This window comes from Pipistrellus hanaki (assembly GCF_964339955.1).
Source record: "Pipistrellus hanaki genome assembly, chromosome: 1".
Lineage (NCBI taxonomy): Eukaryota > Metazoa > Chordata > Mammalia > Chiroptera > Vespertilionidae > Pipistrellus > Pipistrellus hanaki.
Genome location: NC_140503.1, coordinates 86,972,416 through 86,990,259, shown reverse-complemented (window position 1 = coordinate 86,990,259; position 17,844 = coordinate 86,972,416). Strand labels below are relative to the sequence as shown.

At 42.1% G+C, this 17,844-nt stretch overlaps 1 protein-coding gene across 2 annotated transcripts in view; it reads left to right on the top strand.

Annotated features, from left to right (window-relative positions):
* CAMK1D (calcium/calmodulin dependent protein kinase ID) overlaps nt 1–17,844 on the top strand; it is a 351,213-nt gene that overhangs the window by 286,470 nt on the left and 46,899 nt on the right. For both annotated transcript variants that reach the window (XM_084876232.1, XM_084876231.1), the window contains exons 4-5: nt 12,161–12,299; nt 14,566–14,692. In XM_084876232.1, coding sequence (XP_084732358.1) covers nt 12,161–12,299; nt 14,566–14,692 — 266 coding nt within the window. The remainder of the gene's footprint in view (nt 1–12,160; nt 12,300–14,565; nt 14,693–17,844) is intronic.

The window sequence follows — 17,844 nt, the reverse complement described above, 5'->3', positions numbered from 1 at the left end:
ACCAGGACCAGACAGATGGAACAGCCATTCCTGGGGCTGGTGAGGGGCCCTAGAACCTTCTTCAGAGTATACAGTGCCTATTTATAGCAAAATAGCTAAGCCCAGAGTAGAAGAGACCAAGGAGAGATATGATTAGTGATGCAAAGGTACAGCATGCAAACCATTAGCAAGTTTAAATTGACTGAGAGAGTGTAATGGATGGATGGGTGGTTGGGTAGCTGGGTGGATGGATGGAGTGAGGTGAAAATATTGTAGATAGAAAGTTGGCTCAACTGCCAGTCTGCTTAACAGAGTAGGCTTCAGAACACTTTGGTTGTATACTCCATAGCACATGCTTTGAGGATTTGCATGATAGCTTAAGGATGCCGTGCCCAACTAGACTCAGACCCCATTCACTAAACATTTTTTGTGCAGCATCTTACTTTATTCAACACACATTTAGTTAGCTAGTTATATGTGCCAGGGACCATGCTAAACTCTAATTAGGGTAAACTAATTTCAGCAAAGAGGCTAACATTAACTCTGCCTTCCTGGAGTTCATTGTCTGGGTTAGGCCGGAGCAGAGTAGGAGGACAAGCAATACACAGATAAATATGCCAATAATTAATGCTAAAAGGTGAGTGCTGTGCAGAAATAAAGGTGCTAAAAGCAAATGTAATTGGAGGGAGGGGAGCTGCTAATCCGGTCTGGAGATCACGAAAAGCTTCTCTGAAGTAGTGACATTCAAGCTAGTCTCTAAATGATGGGTAGGAATTAAATGTGAAGGTTCAACAGGTACACACATGCATCCTTTGTCAGTGCTATTGACAGCAGGTAAACCTAGGAACTCCACAGACTGACTTAATCAACAAAGGCATTGAGCATTTTGCAAGGCTGACAAAAGCAGGCATTTTTATTTTGCTCATGCTTTTCAAAGGCATTGTTTGACCTTCCACATATTACCTAAGTGTGTGTGCTCCCCCACACATCTGCTATGTGATTTTCAGTAAAGATCCTCTTGACTGAGAAACACTAGAAGAACTATAAATACATGTAATGAACTTCCATTAAAGCTGTACAAACAAAAAGGAATTCAAAAGCACATTTGAGACTTGTCACAAAACCGGGGCCCTATCAAGTTATCTTCAGATACTGAATCTCTGAGCATATGTGAAATTGCATAATTGCCCTCATTAGTTTTGAACATAATCACTTATTCCAGATAGACGAAGATGTGCTTACAGCCAACTGGCATTTGGGAGTTACCAATTTGGAGGCCTATCTGTAATCAAGCTGTGTTCCTGGAGCTATTCCAGAACCATCTCCAACCCTTGCAGTTGTTCCTACTCAAAGAATGCAAATTTATTTTAATATTAGTAAAATTATAATAGAAAAATGGGTTGCCAAGTAAAATCTTCCTAATTGGATCTAATTGTGGGAAGGCTGATATGTAATCATCAAACAGTTTATTACAGAATATTTCCCAAGGTTATACTGTATACATTCAAGAACATCAGTTATTATACAGCTCGTGCTGTTTGTGCTCTACCAGTAGTTCACTATTTGGAGCAAAGGTACATCAATAAGTACCTCATTAACCTGGAGTAACTCAGGAAATGTGAGTTACTAGGTTGAAAGCATTCTGATCCCCACCTTGTGAGTCCTCATTTTATAAGGGTATAGGAAGATATCTATTTAATGCAGAAGTCACAATGCTCAATTGTACAATTATGTAATATGGCTAAAAGTTTTCACCAGTTTTCATTCTAATCAAGTGCATGGATACCTACACAAAACTCCAACCTGTCTGTGGGGAGCAGAGGGAAGAGCAGGGGGCTCTTCTGTCTATAGAGCCAGAAGCTTTGTATCACCCTGTGTCCCTCCTCTCTTTCCAACTGCATGCTCCTAGCAGCACCCTCACACCAGTCCCTTGTCTATCAGTGGTTTACTCCTGCTTGTGAGTTACCCTGTGGAGAGGGGAGATGGGAACTGGCATTTCAAAACACTAAAGCATGCCAGGAGGCTTCCTAGGGAATTTCTGTTCATTGTCTCATGCAGTTCTTAAAGCAAGTATAATTTCCCCTTTTACAGATGAGAAAAATAGGCTCAGAGACCTCAATCCTGGGTACCCTGTTCTGTGTACTCAAACATCTCCTCCAGTCCCAAGGTCTAGACGCCATGTCATACGCCAGTGACTCTCAGATCGCTACCTCCAGCCCTGGCCTTTGTCTTGGCAAAGACAAAGGATATTTCTTATTTGATCGCTCAGCAGCATTTGCCAGGGTTGACCAAGGCCTCCTCCTTGATTTCCATGCACTCTTTCTTTGCTTCCTGCCTCTATCTGTTTGGTCTCATTTGAGCATTGGCATTCCTAGCACTCAGATGCTTTCCTTTTATCCAGTTACACTCTCTCAATGGTTGATCATGTCTAGTCTACATTGAATGGCCAGATTGATTATTATGATCTCTGAACACATAAAAATCTGGCCACTCAGTATATATCCTATATAATAAAAGGCTAATATGCAAATTGTCCCCTCAACCAGGAGTTCGACCAGTAGGCAGACTGGCCAACCACCCATGTCCCCACCCATGCATGAATTCATGAACAGACCTCTAATATATATATATATATATATATATATATATATATATATATATATACACACACACACACTGAGTGGCCAGATTATTTTGTGTTCAGAGATCATAATAATCTGGCCACTCAGTGTATAGGTCTTGCAGACCATCTGCTACATGCTGATGACTTGTTCATTTTGAACTCTAACCCTGATCTTTCTCCCTGAATTCAGTCTTATACATTTGGGCTACCTGTCTCTATATAATGGGCATCTCAGACTTCACATATTCTACCCATGACTCTAGATCTATGTTCTCCAATATGGTAGTGCCAGAGGGCTCCTTACATTCATCAAGCTCACCCATTTTCAGAACTTCTTCCTCCCAATTACTTGGATAGCTCTTTCCTGTAATCCTGAGAGGCCCTCTTGAAGCCCATTCAAAGGTTAAATAAAATTTTAAAGTCAGTTCTTCATTTGCACTGGCCACATTTCAAGTGCACAATAGCCCTGTGACTAGTGGCTACCATATCAGATATTGCAGATAAAGTGCATTATCGTCATTGCAGGAAGTTCTGGTGCTCACTGCCAGCCTCGTTGTTTTGAGCCCTCCAAACCTATTTTTCACCAGGGCCCCTTTCAAATACTGGCACAGCCATCTACTTGTTTCTCAAATCAAAAATCTAGGAGACAATCTTGATTCCTCTCCTTCCTGCATGCCCCATATCAGCATCATCTTGTCTACTGAATCTCCAATACATTCCCTATGTCTGTCCACATCTCTCTGACTCCAGTGTCCCAGGCTGAGCCTCCATCCTCTGTCACTGGATCACTGCAGTATCTCCTCAGCAATCTGCCTGCTTCCAATCTTGCATCAATAGCCATTTTGCACACAGCAGCCAGAGCGATCTCTACAAAATGTAAGTCAGTCACCTGTCTTCTGGCTGAAAACCCTCCAATGATTTCTTATCAAATGTAGAATAAATCCATCCTGGTTAAACCTTAACTTCCATAATATCTTTATCCATGTGGGCTATCATAAATCAAGGTGCTTATAACTGAAATTTATCTTTCATTAGTTCTGAAACCTGAAAGTCCCAGATCATGGTGCAAGCATAATTGTATTCTGAGCTCCTCCCAGGTTGTAGGCTGCCAACTTCTCATTGTATCCTCACATGGGAGAAATAGGGCAAACTAGCTCTCTTTCCTCTTCTTATAAGGGCACTAATCACACTCATGAGGCCTCTACCCTTATTACCTGATTACCTACTAAGTCCCCACCACCCAATACCATCACATCGGGAGTTATATTTTGACATATGAATTTAGGGAAAACACAAACATTCAGTCCATAGCATATGTCCCTGCTTGGTCTGGGCCTTGTTTTCTGTCAACCATTCTACCCATTGTCCAGCAAACTCCAGTCATTCTGACCTTTTTGGTCCCCAAATGCCCTAAGTTCCATGCTGTCCTTAGGACAAACTCACCCATTTTCAGAACCTCTTTCCCCAAACTGTTACTTGGACAACTCTTTCCTGTCATTCTGAGAGGCCCTCCTAGAATCATTTAAAGTGGCAGCACCCGGTACTCCTCTCAGGTTTAAGTTCTCTGCACAGCATGTAGAACTCCTTGAGAGTTCCACATTTACCTACTTGTTTGTTTCTTTTCCTTCCTCACTGGAATATAAATCATAGATATTGGGGATTCTATATGAATAATATATGTTTTGGCTTTTTGGAAAACAAAAAAATTAAAATTGATTTGTAATTATCTTTTTCTCCCTGGCATGTGAACAGGTGCTTTGACATGGAAGGGATTAGCTGTTTTCTCTTGAAATCTTGATCATGTTAATCATTTCCTCACAAAGCCTTTAGCCCTTTTCTCAGGAGTAAAATTTCCTTATCAGAGTCTCAGCAAGCAAGTTTCCCAAACAAACATAAAGACTTTAGTTCTTTCTTATCCATCATTTTGGCTATAACCACACTTTTCCTGGCCAGTCTGGAGGGGCAGCTGGCTGGGAACTGAAGGGTGTAGTTGAAAAATAGGAAGAGAAGATGATTCTAAGGAATCACTGAGGCCCCACCAAAAGCAATGCAAGTTGTTGCCTGGGTGGATGGGAACCTATGCACACTGCAGAGCCAGCCAACATGCTTTTGTTAGAATAGATTTGCTTTTCTGAGCATACATAAGGGTGTCAGGAAGTCTGCAGGACTGAGAATACAAAAGCAGTGGGCCTCTAGGATGGCACTGCAGACCTTCATTGGAAGACAGCATATACACCATGGAAATGACCTTGTTCCTAGATGTCCCTCACCCCACACCCACATATATCAATGGCAACACTCTCAGTAGCCTCTCTTTCAGAAATGGTTACCTTAGATATCAAGTGGCTTACAATTTACTATTGTCTGATGCAGCGCCCATTCAGGCTCCACTGCTGGGTTTTCAGAATCCTTCAGGATCAGTCTTCACCAGTTGCATTTTCCAGATAAGTCTGGTTTCTTTGATACCTTATTCATACCCGCTTTCAGCTCTTCTCCCTGCCTGTCATGTTCTCCCTACTAATGCCTATCTTCAGGACTCAGCTGATGTTTTTATGTAACCCAGCAAGGATGTGATAGACTCAGAGATACAAAGGAAGTGAAGGCGTCTAGTTCAGGAAGCCTCCGCTAGCCACTGATTTCTCCCTTCTTCAGTGCTCTGTGGATATCTATCTGGGGTCAGAGTTTGGGAAGTCATTAGTCACTGTGATCTATATTGTCAACCTGAGCTTCTTTTGTAGCCCCCAAATACAGACCAATACTGCATGCCAAGTAGTGTGCTTACAGAAAGAAGGTGCTCACTGATCTCTTTCATTGACCGCATTTCTCTAAAGAGAGTCAATTCCCCAAAAACTCCTTTTATAATCATTCACATTACTAGGCCTCACTTGCCATTGGGCTTTTCCCCCACTTGACTAAATACTTACTGCTTCACCTTTAAGATAGCCCATACTCAGCCCTAGCTGAGTAGCTCAGTTGATTACCAATATGCCAAGATTGTGGGTTCAATCCCCTGTCAGGGCAGATACAAGAATCAATCAATTAATGCATAAATAAATGGAACAACAAATTCTCATTCTCTCTCTCTCTCTCTCTCTCTCTCTCTCTCTCTCTCTCTCTCTCTCTCTCACTCTCTCTCTCATCAATCAGACAGTTCATACTGACCTCCTGCCCTGAGCCCTGGGCCCCTTCTAGGTGTTCTTCTGTGGGCTTCCAAATCACTTTCTTTCACTGCCTGATGCTGGAACCCTCTACTGTGTTTAACTTCCATGTGCACCTCAAACCTCCGCCCCTCTTCTCGGCTGTGGGCCTCGTGGAAAAAAAAAGGGACAACATATAGTCTGGCTTGCTAGATTATTTGACTTGTGAATTTAAAAAATACACAGCGCAAAAAAGTTTCCCCCCAATGAACCTCAAAACTATATTAAAAGAGAATGCACAATCAGAGGTACACCGCAGGAACATGGGGTGCTTCATGTTGCCCAATGTATTCCTTTGCTCAGACCGCCATAGCAAAATACCACACAATGGGGGACTTAAACAACAGAAACTTATTTTCTCACCTTTCTGGCAGCTGAAAATCCACGATCAAGGTTTCAGCAGGTTTGGTTTCTCCTCAGGCCCCTCTCCTGATGGCTACCTTCTCTCTGGCTTCACATGGTCTTTCCTCTGTATGCGTGCATCCCTGGTGTCTCTCTCTCATAAAGACACTACTCATATTGGATCCATATGACCTAATTTAACCTTAATTACCTCCTAAAGGCTCTATCTCCAAATACATAATAATTTCAACATACAAATTGGGGGAGAATGCAATTTAACCCCTAGCACTTCAGATACTGAGCAGACAAAATAGCCAGAATCAAAGCATACTGAAACACAAGGAGTTAAATTGATCTGGTCCATTAAAAGAAGAGGCATATGTTTGTGTTTTGGAAATTTCTGAACAGATTGAGGCCTGGAAGATATTTTGAAACTGAATTCTAAGAATAAAGATATTTTTATTATGAAAGTAGGATTTATTGAAGGATAAAAATATTGAAGGCAGGGGTTCCATTAAATAAAGCTTTAATCTTCCCAGAGTGGATGGGGAGTCCTCCCAGGAGCAGAGTGTACAGATGCCAAAGCCAAATGAAGTAATGCGGATTAAGGGTAGGAGCCTGGGAGACAGGCAGGGCCACTGCCCCGCATGGGAGGAGGGAGATCCTGGGGCTGCCAAGTTGGGACTTGATTGAAGGAAGGACTGAGAAGAAGACTGAGAAGATAGATTATTTCTCTCTGTAGGCTGGGTGAAAAAAATGTACATATCTGTGATCTGGGCCTTGATCACATTTGAAAAACGCTTTACTTGTAACCTCTCTTAATCACAACCTGCATATTTCAAGAGTACCTTCCCCTTAGGACTAAATAAATGCAAATAGGGAAGATGGTTCTTAGCAAACACACATTTATAACCAGCCTCGCTCTGGGGCACATTAAGACCACATTGCTCTTGTATTCGTGTCACCCGGTTCTGTTACTCTTTAGCGGCCTGGTTATCTGAGCCTTTGTGAATTTCAAGGCATGTTTGCTACAACACTGCTTTTTTATTATCCCAGCATCACTGCTAATAATTCTCAGACTATTCTTTCTGAAATTAACAGCACAGTTTGGCCCTGTAGGGGAGCAAAGCATTTTACTCAACCTGTTTAAGGTGCTTGGTGGGGTCTGAAAATTAGTCTGACAAAGACATATTAACAGGAGAAAAGTATACACATTATATTGAGTTTTTACATGTACTTGGGAGCCTTCACAAGAGAATGAAGGCCTGAAGACGTGACTAGAGCAGACAGCTTTCTACCTTGTAGACAGATAATACATTTGTGAAGAATTGAAAAGACAAAGGGATTTGGAGCAGGGGTAGTAACTGATGAAGAAGTAACTAGGAAGATAATGATGAGTTAATAGGTTTGTTTGCCAGTTTTTCTGGGTTTGACTCTGGGTTTGACTCTGACTCATTGTAAAAATCTGTCTACAATGCAAAGGCAATTTACTTATTGCCTTTAGACAAGTGGTGGTGGAAGCAGGAAGCTTTCTCTGCTTCTTAATTGTCTTTAGCTCAGAATAATTTTTATGCCAGAGGCACATTTTGGGGTGACATATGCTAGTTTCCTTCAGTCTTCATTTTATTTTATTATATCTAATTTCTGGAGAAGTAGATTTTGGACCCCAGTTTTCATTATTGTCATAAGAACTATCTTGTAGTGAATGTGTGGATGATATTTTTATAAGACATAAAATATTTTAAGTTAAAATTGGCAGTAACTTTAAAGTAAGAAGATGATACCTATTAAAGTTAGATGGGGAAGTTCAAGTGCATGTAAAGAACAAAATGGTTTCCAAAGGCAGGTTGTTCTAAATCAATGTCCAAGTTTGAATTGATAAGACTAGAGAATTTTTCAGTCATGTCTTTGTCTTCTCCCTTAATCTTTGGTAGCTAGTTTATCTTTCCACATCTTTATCTCCCACAGCTAAGCCCCTCTTCTGATAGCTACATCCATTCATTTGATTTATTGGTCCTTTATTATGATTCTAGTTCTTTTTCTCTATCACCAGGTCCCTGATCATTCTAACTGGATTCTGATGTTTTGTTTTATTTTTAATTCAGGACTCCATGCACACAAGAAGCTTGCCATAGAAGGATTAGAGAGTAACCTATATTTCAGACCAGCAGCCAATCAACCATGGTCTCTAGGCCTAGAAATGAGACATGCCCCTCACCACAAGTCCAAGCTTATTTCCTCATTAGTGATTCTGGGATTCTGGTTGTTCACAAGCGGTTTTGAAAATGAGTGGTTGTCTAGTTAGCTTAGACTGCCTTAACAAAATACCAGAAGCTGGGTGCCTTAAACAATAGAAATGTACTTCTCACGTCTGGAGTCTGGGAAGTCCAAGATTGAGGTGCTGGCCGGTTTGGTTCCTGTTAAAGGCTCTCTCCCTGGCTTGCAAGCAACCACCTTCTCACTGTGTCCTCACATAGTAGAGAGAGAGAGTACTGGTCTCTCTTCCTCTTCTAGAAGGTCACAAATCTCATCATGGGAACTCTACCCTCATGACTTAATCTAAACTTGATTACCCCCAAAGGATGCCACTTCTAAATACCATCATTTTAGGAGTTAGGGCTTTAGCACATGAATTTGCAAGGAGATAAACATTCAGACCTTTACAATAAATAGCATAAAGTAATTTGCATAAAGTGAAAAGAATAAAGTGATTTGCAAATTTAAGGTATTTTTATTAGTACTTGTTACATTTTTTTTTTTTTTTATTGGCAAGTTTTTAAACATTTCCCCAGTGCCTTGGTTTCTAAGGAAACAAAATTTTTTTTTCTGAGCAATGTTCAGAAAAATAAAGATCTGGTGCAATTTGAAATTTAATAAGAGAAATAGCAAATGTGCAGCGCATTGGGACTCTGTGAGAATATATACTATATACTGCAGCAGAATCTTGCACTTCAACACTGAAGCTCCAGTTTTTACTGTATTGATGCCCTATTACAGTGTGTAAATATTATCATGCACTAGAATATATTAACACCTTACAGATTACATAGCAGAAAAGGGAACTCTGAGAGAATGGGAAGCAGGAAAGATCAGTTTTGAGGGAGGGAGATGACCTGGCAGGGTGGGCCCTGCAGTACTAAGGATGGGGTGGGACGAGGAAAGGTTGAACAATCTTCCCTGAGGTCCTCCAGAAGCTTCCAGAACAGAGGAGTGAGTAGCAGGCGTAGGAGTGGTAAGAAAGCACTCGATTTAGATATTAAAAACCCTCTTTTCCACACCATGGTTAGGGGAAGAGATCAACCAAAGGACTTGTGTGCGTGCATATGGGCCTGGGCCTGGCCAGTGGCCAAGGACAACGGGGGGGGGGGGGGGGCGCGGGCATATGTAGGGAGGGGTTTAGGATGGGATTGGGGGTATGAGGAGAATTATGTGATACCATAATCAATTAAAAAAAAATGGGGGGGGGGGGAAGAAAGCACTGGAACACGCATATGCTACGCCATTATTGGAGGGTGGACTGATGTTAGAGAATGAGGAGGCACACAGTCAAAATAGACTTTCCTCCTTCATAGCTAATGCTGCCTTGATTGGCACCAACCATGCGCAGTAGCTAGCATATAATGTTGAATGAATAGTCAAATAAGTGATTAAGTCAAGTGAATGTATTCAGTCACCCTGCCCCTGGCAGCAGTACATCTCCTGCCCTACATCCTCAAGCTCTGCAGAGTTTCAGACATTGAAACTCATTGGAAGAAGGTTCTAGAAGAAATGAAGACTGGCGAGACGTGGTGTCAGTTGCCAAGAGGGGACATTTTGGGATTTTGGTTTACCTAGGGAGGGATTATTTAAACAATATAATCACCAAAATGTAATTTCTCCCTGGTTGTTTCAATTTCTTTTCACTCTTTTGATTGCTTTTTATTTTTCCTGAGCATCTTCCTTTTCTTGTCTATATTGCTTAATTTGCTTTGGAAACAAGACATTATTCAAGTACAATTATCTCTTGGAATAACCCTAGATAACACATAGGCCTTTACAGCTGCAATTGTGTTTAGGTATCTGTGGTTTAGTTATTGCACATTGATGGCCATGACTTGCAGAAAATGAATCATAGCCGTCAGTGTTTGTAAATGTGTGTGTGTGGTGTGGCCAGAGCATGCCTTTACTCTATTAAAGCTGCAGGAGTTATTTATGAAACTTAATATTTATGCCCTTAATACTTCAAATAAATCTCTTTTTCATTTTGATTTTGGGAATTTTTTTCTTTTTTTATAGAAAAAAATAGTGTTAATATAACCCTTGAAGCTAATTTCTAAGATGGCTTAATTATTTGTAAGAAGTACTGTTTTCTTAGCAAAGTATATATTCTAAGAACTGGAAGGCTAAGATGTTATTTGATTTGTTTCTATTCAGAATTGTATAGTTCTATTAAACTATATAGAATTGTATAACTCAGAATTGTTAAACTCAGAGTAGCATCAAATATCAAAATGAAAGGGTCTATAGAAGTTGTTCACCAGGTTTTTTGACCTTTTTCAAAAAGGCCTTTTTTTTTTTTTTTTTTTTTTTTTTTTTTTTTTTTTTTTTTTTTTTTTTTGTCTAGACCTCTCTCTTTTCAATGGATAGTTTTTATTGTTGACAGTATTAGAAAAGTCTCTGTTTACCCCTCTTTACCCCATCCTCCCAGCGCCTACCCACTCCCCCAGATCTTTAATAATATGAAAAAAAAAATTTTAATGCAATCTGAAATTCAAAGCAAATTAACATAAAATATTATCACCAAAGGGTGGGAGGGGAAACAAAACAAAGCAGTGTAATCCATAATAATAAAAGCATAATATGCTAATTAGACTAGATAGCTGAATCACCTTCCAGACATCATTTGGGATGTCCTTCAGGATGAAGCCACAGTGGCAGAGGCTAAAGCAGAGGCAATCAGGCAGGCAGGTGAGCAGTTAGGGGCAGTCAGGCAGGCAGACAGGCAAATGGTTAAGGGTGATCAGGCAGGCAGGCAAGCAGTCAGGGATGATGAGGCAGACAGGCAAGCAGTTAGGGGCATCAGGCAGGCAGGCAGAGTGCTTAGGGGTGATCAGGCAGGCAGGCAGGCAAGTGGTTAGGGGCATTAAGCAGGCAAGCAGAGTGGTTAAGGGCAATGAGGCAGACAGGCAGGTGAGTGGTTAGGAGCCAGTAGACCCGGATTGCAAGAGGGATGTCTGACTACCTGTTTAGGCCCTATCCCTGTGCAGTCGGATGTGCAGTCGGACATCCCCTGAGGGGTCCTGGATTGCAAGAGGGTGCAGGCCAGGCTGAGGGACCTCCCCCATGCACAAATTTTGTGCACTGGGCCTCTAATAGAAAATAATTTTCTCCCCCCCCCCCCCTTTTTTTTTAAATCACATGTGGCTTTCAGGCTCTGATACCAGCCTCTGAGAACATCCCCCTAGCCTCTGTTGGAAATAGTTGACTAGATTAACACCCTCATTTTACAGATAAAAAGACTGAGGTTTAAAAACTCAAGGAATGCTCATGCACTCAGCTTATTAGGAGCATAACTCAGTCAAAAGCCCAGGCATCCTGTTGGCTGCTCCATGCTTTGCCCATAGCACCCCCACCTGGGTCCTTTAAGGATACTGTCTCTGTGAAGGAGACATCTTAGCCAGCATCATCTCCCTGTATCTGATGATACTGACAGTTCCAAAGGTTATCCTGACTTTACATTGTCACAGCAGCAAGGGGGCAGAGGCCAGGAGAGACCTGCCAAGCTTGACTAGTCTGGGGGCCCTGGCTTATTTTTATTTTACTTATTTCATCTGGACATTTGTACCACAATAACATAGAATCACTTCCATGGTAGAGCTTCTGGGGACTAGATGGGACAAAATCTAACTCTAAAAATGGATTCATTTATGAAATAAAATTTGGGTCTTTTACCATATTGAAAGATGGTTGTCCCTGAATAATTCAACAGATCCTCTCAAACATCTCATTTCTTCTTCTTCTTCTTCTTTTTTTTTAACAGTGTGTCCGGTGGAGAGTTGTTTGATCGTATAGTGGAGAAGGGATTTTACACAGAGAAAGATGCTAGCACTCTGATCCGCCAGGTCCTGGATGCTGTCTACTATCTCCATAGAATGGGCATCGTCCACAGGGACCTCAAGGTAAGACCATGGCTTAGTAGCATCCTTCAGCTGCTCTCCAACTCATAATGCACCTGCCCAAGAGGATTGGTTTCAGAAGAGGGATGGGGTTGCCTTGATGTGGATAAGGGTGGAATAATAGTGGGCATTTGTGTATTGTTGGTCATCTGGGCCTTTGTGACTCAAAAGTAGCTTGAAGGAGAATGAAGGTGAGTGGGGCTGGCCATTGCCTGGGGGATTTTATAGTCATAATGCCAAAGGGCAGCCAAGAGGTACGTTATGTATTGATTGAAGTTTATCTAAAAGTAATTTTGTTCAAGATGTACAGGACACAAAGACACTTCTTCCAGTGCAGTTCTCCAGTCTCCTTATTGCATCTCTGTCTCGGCACAACATGCTATATGGGGGAGGGTAGGAAGGAGAGAGTGGGTAGAGAGCAGGAGATGAAAGAGAAGAGAAATGGAAGGTTATCAGGAAAGATAGCTTACATGAACTACAATGACAGCCTCTATAATGTATTGGGTTTCTTTCTCATAATTTCCTTGTGAGAAAGGAAATTTGGCATCCTTACCCTTCACTCAATAGCACTGAAGAACCTGGGCCATGTTTGGGCACCTTGGAAATACATTCCTCCCAGGTCTATGTCAATACCAAAGGGCAGATAATAAACATATCATTTTGAGGAACAATATAATTAGCATTGTTGACCCAAAGCTGTAATGTGGTTTCATCTATAGCAGTTCCAGGTCTAACCCCCGGCGCCCACTGCACCCTTCCAGTAGAAAATCCCCCCCCTCCCCCCAGCATGCATACCCACCACTTATATCATAAACACAGGGATTATATTATACTGAATACAGGGCTATTGGAAATCTAAACCAATTTAAAGAATAAATTCTAAGCAGGAGTGAAAATGGAATTTCAATATCTCCTGTTATCTGGTACCAGGAGTCAGGGTATAAAATGGTATAGCTTTTCCTTTAATAAGCACTCACTATAAAGTTTTCTCTTCTTCTCTCCATGTTATCATTTTCTGTTGACTAGGCTAGTGGCTCCCAAACATCAGTCTGTATCAGAATTGTCTGGAGGGCTTGGAAAAACACAGATATGGCCCCACTCCAGACATTCTGCCTCGGTAGATTTTCAGTGGGGCCAGAGAACTTGCATTTGTAAGGAGAGTCTAGGTGATACTGATATTGGCTTGAGAACCACTCTTGGTAGGTGAATTTAAAACCACTGGATGAGAGTATTTAGGAATGTTGATCAAGTCTTACCTGTCACCTTTTGCAGTCTTCTTCTCCTCCTCCTCCTCCTCCTCCTCCTTCTCCTCCTCCTCCTCCTCCTCCTCCTCCTCTTCCTCCTCCTCCTCTTCCTTCTTCTGGTTAATCCTCACGCAAGGATATTTTTTTTCCATTGCTTTTTTAGAGAGAGTTGAAGGAAGGAATGGGAGTGTGGGGGGAGTTGGGAGAGAAATATCAGTGTGAGAGAGACACATCAATTAGTTGCCTCCAGCAAGCACCCTGACCAGAGCCAGGGATCCAACCTGCAATCCTGATCATACATGCCCCAGATGGGAAATTAAACCTAAGACCCTTCCATGCACAGACTGACTCTCTAACCACTGACCAAACTAGCCAGGACCTTTCAGAGGGAGAGACAATGTGTGTTTATTTGAGACCAACGAGAATATTTGTTTATCTATCATTAATCCAGGCAGAAGCCCAGATCGTGTTCTGATTGAGAGACAAAGGCTAGGGAAGGGGAACAACTCTATCAGTAGAAGGAAGGTGTTTCTATTGGTGCAGGTAACATAACTTAGGGATGTTCATTCTGAATAGTTTTTAATTTTCAGTCCATTAGTCATTAGAACTGCTTTCTTGTTATCGTTGTATACAGTGCTTTTGGGAAACAACATTTCCCTGGGCCCAGTCCAGAGGTTATTTTGCCCTGTTGGTACCATCCCAAGGTCTGAGGCATAAGCCCTGCAGGGCAGTCCCTCTGGCATGGCAGCTCTGCTTACCTTCTCGTTTTCACTGGATTGCCTCCAAACGGGGTTAATTTTTTTTAAGTAGGGAAAATACTAATAATAGGACAGGGCCTAACATTTATTGAAAACCAGTAAGTGCCCTTTCCAGTGCTTCATTCAAGACCACTCTTCTTAATGATTCACTACATCTAAAGATCAAGTATATTTTTGAATAGTAAATGGATTTTGTGGTTAGGTGAGTTCACAATTAATCTGCTCTAAATAGAGTTTGTAAATACTTTTCTTATTTTTTTTTTTTAGCCTGAAAACCTCTTGTACTACAGTCAAGATGAAGAGTCCAAAATAATGATCAGTGACTTTGGATTGTCAAAGATGGAGGGCAAAGGAGATGTGATGTCCACGGCCTGTGGGACCCCCGGTTACGTTGGTGAGGACAGTGTGTGTGTGTCCCTGCGTGTCACTCTCATCAGTCTTCTTAAGCATTTGCGGCTGGCACATGATCACAGCTGCCTGCATTTCCCTTGAGGGAAGAATGAAATGAGGGAGAGACCCTGGAAGGAGCTGGAAGGGAAGGGATTCCGCTTGAAACCTTTTAAGAGTTGGGGAGAAATCCTATTTGATTGGGGTGAGGGCCTAACTTGAAGGCCAGGAGTTGATTTGGATGAATTCCCAGATTCTAATACCAGAAATGTTCATGTGTTTATGTTTTCAAATGCTTTACAGTGAGATTCTAAGATAACAATAAGATGCAAGCACAAATAAAACATTTAGAATGCTGAGTTAGAAGCAGTTTGGAGTAAAATGTGGATAGGAGGACTCTGGTTGGAACCTTAATGAAGTCACTCTCTCAAATTCACCAGTCTTGATCTGCACCAGAGAAACCAAGAATGAGTTTCCTTAAAATGAGAAGCCCAGGCTTTTTGTGCTAAACATGGGGAGGCCGAGGAGGCTACTGACAGATGGGAACACCTGGGCCCTGAGATTCACCTTCTGTCTTCTGGGACCTGGAGAAAAGCCATTGGAACTCTTTGTGAAGTCTTTGAGACTTTCATTTACAGGAATATATTCATTCCACTCAGCAAATATGTATTAAAGTGCCTACTATGTATCAGATGCTGTTCTAGGCACTGGGGTGATGGCAGTGAATGAGCCTGTCCTCATGCAACTTACATTGTGGTTGCGAGCAACACACAGTAAACAAAGAAACAAACAAATGAACAGGGTTGTTTCAGATCATGGTGCTATGATCTGAAACTGTTTCAGATCATAAGTGCTATGAATAAAAGGAATAAAAAGGGCCTGTGATAGAATAACGAGGGTGGAGAGGGATTGGAGCTGGGTTGAGGGGATGGGCAGGAGACTTGGGCAGCCAGCCATGGGAATTTAGAGGACATACATTCCAGGTAGAAGCATCAGCATGTGCAAAAGCCCCAAGTGGGAAAAAGCCCAGGGAGAGTGTACAGGCTAGAATGTCTGAAAATAGTTCAAACTGAGGTTGGAAAAGACTTTTAGAAAATGGAGATTAAGGCTGAAATCCTATGCAAACCATGATGGTTTTTCTTAATGAGAATAGGAAGCCTGCCCTGGAAGAGAGAAGGGAATATTGTACAACCAACATCATTCCTGTCTGTCTTTGGTAGCAGCACAAGGTCTTCCTCAGAGGCTGAGGGAAATAGGCCTCACTGTGGGCCTTCAGGCCTAGAGCTTGTGGGAAACTCCAGGGCCCAGCCTTACAAGTATTTGCATAATAATGGATGATATGTCAGAGCTGTTGCATTTTTAAAGGAACTCACCAGAGAGGAGAAAAGAGCAGGCTGAGGGAATAACATGAGAGACAAGGAGATTTCGAAGGAAGGGATAAAGGCGATGGGAATGTGGCAGGGGATACGAAGGAGTGCTCAGTGCTTGTTCTTGACTGGTGCAGGAGTTTGTGTCCCTGGATTGTGTGCATGCATTAGACAGGGAACAGATTGTTCTGATCCTAATCAAGAGAACAGCATGGGCCTTGATGGAGATAATGGCATAGTGAGCCATCTCTATTCTAGGAGAATAAAGTGATAGTTGCAGGAATAGGCTGGGTCCTGTTGGGGACACCAGAAGTTGTGGCTGTGTCACATATGTAAATGCATGTTTATGCCTTGGTGGGGCGGTGGGCAGACATGTGAGCATGTGTGGTGTGCCTGTGGAATTTCTCCAGCTTAGACCAAGCCATCAGGCAAGTAGCTAATCGAAACAAATGGACAAGCTTATTCTCATTTCTCTGAGAAGATGGGGAGGAAGAAAGTTCAGACCACAGACATTAGAAAATGAGAAGGTCTATGAGCTCATGGTGTCCAGGGCCCTTGCCAGGAGGCTCTACTTCTTCAGCGGGCTGGTGCCCAGGCTCTCTGAGCCAAGACGCTGCAGAAGGTGAGGTGGCTGCCCAGTGTCCCCTTTTGGGAAGTCAGCTCTGGGGCGATGATTTAATGTTCTGACAAAGAATGTCCATATTTACATGTGCATCATGCTGCCCTCATATTTGGCTCTGATGTTGGAAAGCTTTAGCACTTTCTAAATTGGTTTTTGCTTTTTTGCATCTTGGCAGAGCCCGCAGAGGGCAGATTCTCTGGGTCTCTAAGTGGCTGCCATTGTCTGGTCTGGTTCTTGTTTAAATGTCAGATGCTGATGAGTCTGGGAACTGGGGACAATGTTTGGATGTGGCCCTTATTCCTACTACCCAAAATTAAGGCCAGAGGAGTCCTCCAGTAATCCTCTCATCAGGTATCAAGTTCTCTGTGAGTGGGGAGGAGAAGAAGAGAATTGTGGAAATACAGCAATTCTGTTTCTTCATGTTTAAGCACTTAGACTCCTAGAAGACCTTTGAGAATGAGGAAGGGGACAGATAGGGAGGCTCCTGTCTATGTAGACATACCTCAGGCAATGGGCAGTGTTTCGTCCCCTGCAGTCTACATGGCAAACTCCTATGCAAAGCCCTGCTTACATGCGACCTCCTTGTGATTGCTTTCTCAGCACCCATCCTCTCCTTTGCCACCCCAGTGCTTTTCCTGACCCTTTCTCATCATGGCTCTGATTACATTGACTCGGGGTTCGTTTCCATCTGTGTCTCTCCCCACCATGCTGGGTTTTTTTCTAGAGCAGGGAGTGTGTCTTATTAATCTTGGCACAGATGCTTGTTGACTAACTAAAAGCCCCAAGGTTCTGAAAATCAGCAATTTTTTTCCTTCCTCTCCTCCCTTTGTATTCATTCAGCCTATAATTTATTGAATTCCTATTATGCACCCTGCACAGTAGTTTGCTGATAGGAATACAAATATGAATAAGACATATTTCTTCACAGTTAGTGTTACTGAGAGAGACAGAGGGCAACCAGGTACATTGAATAATGTATGGTAAGCACTATATTATTCAACCATTCAAGAATTATTTATTTAGTGCCTACCATCTGTTCTAGGCTCTGAGGTTACATCAGTAGAAAGAAAACAAACAGATAAAGGTCCCACCCTCATGGCACTTACATTTGAGTGGGAGGGAGACAGATGATAAGCAAACAGCTAGGCATGTTAATTAGTACCTTGGATG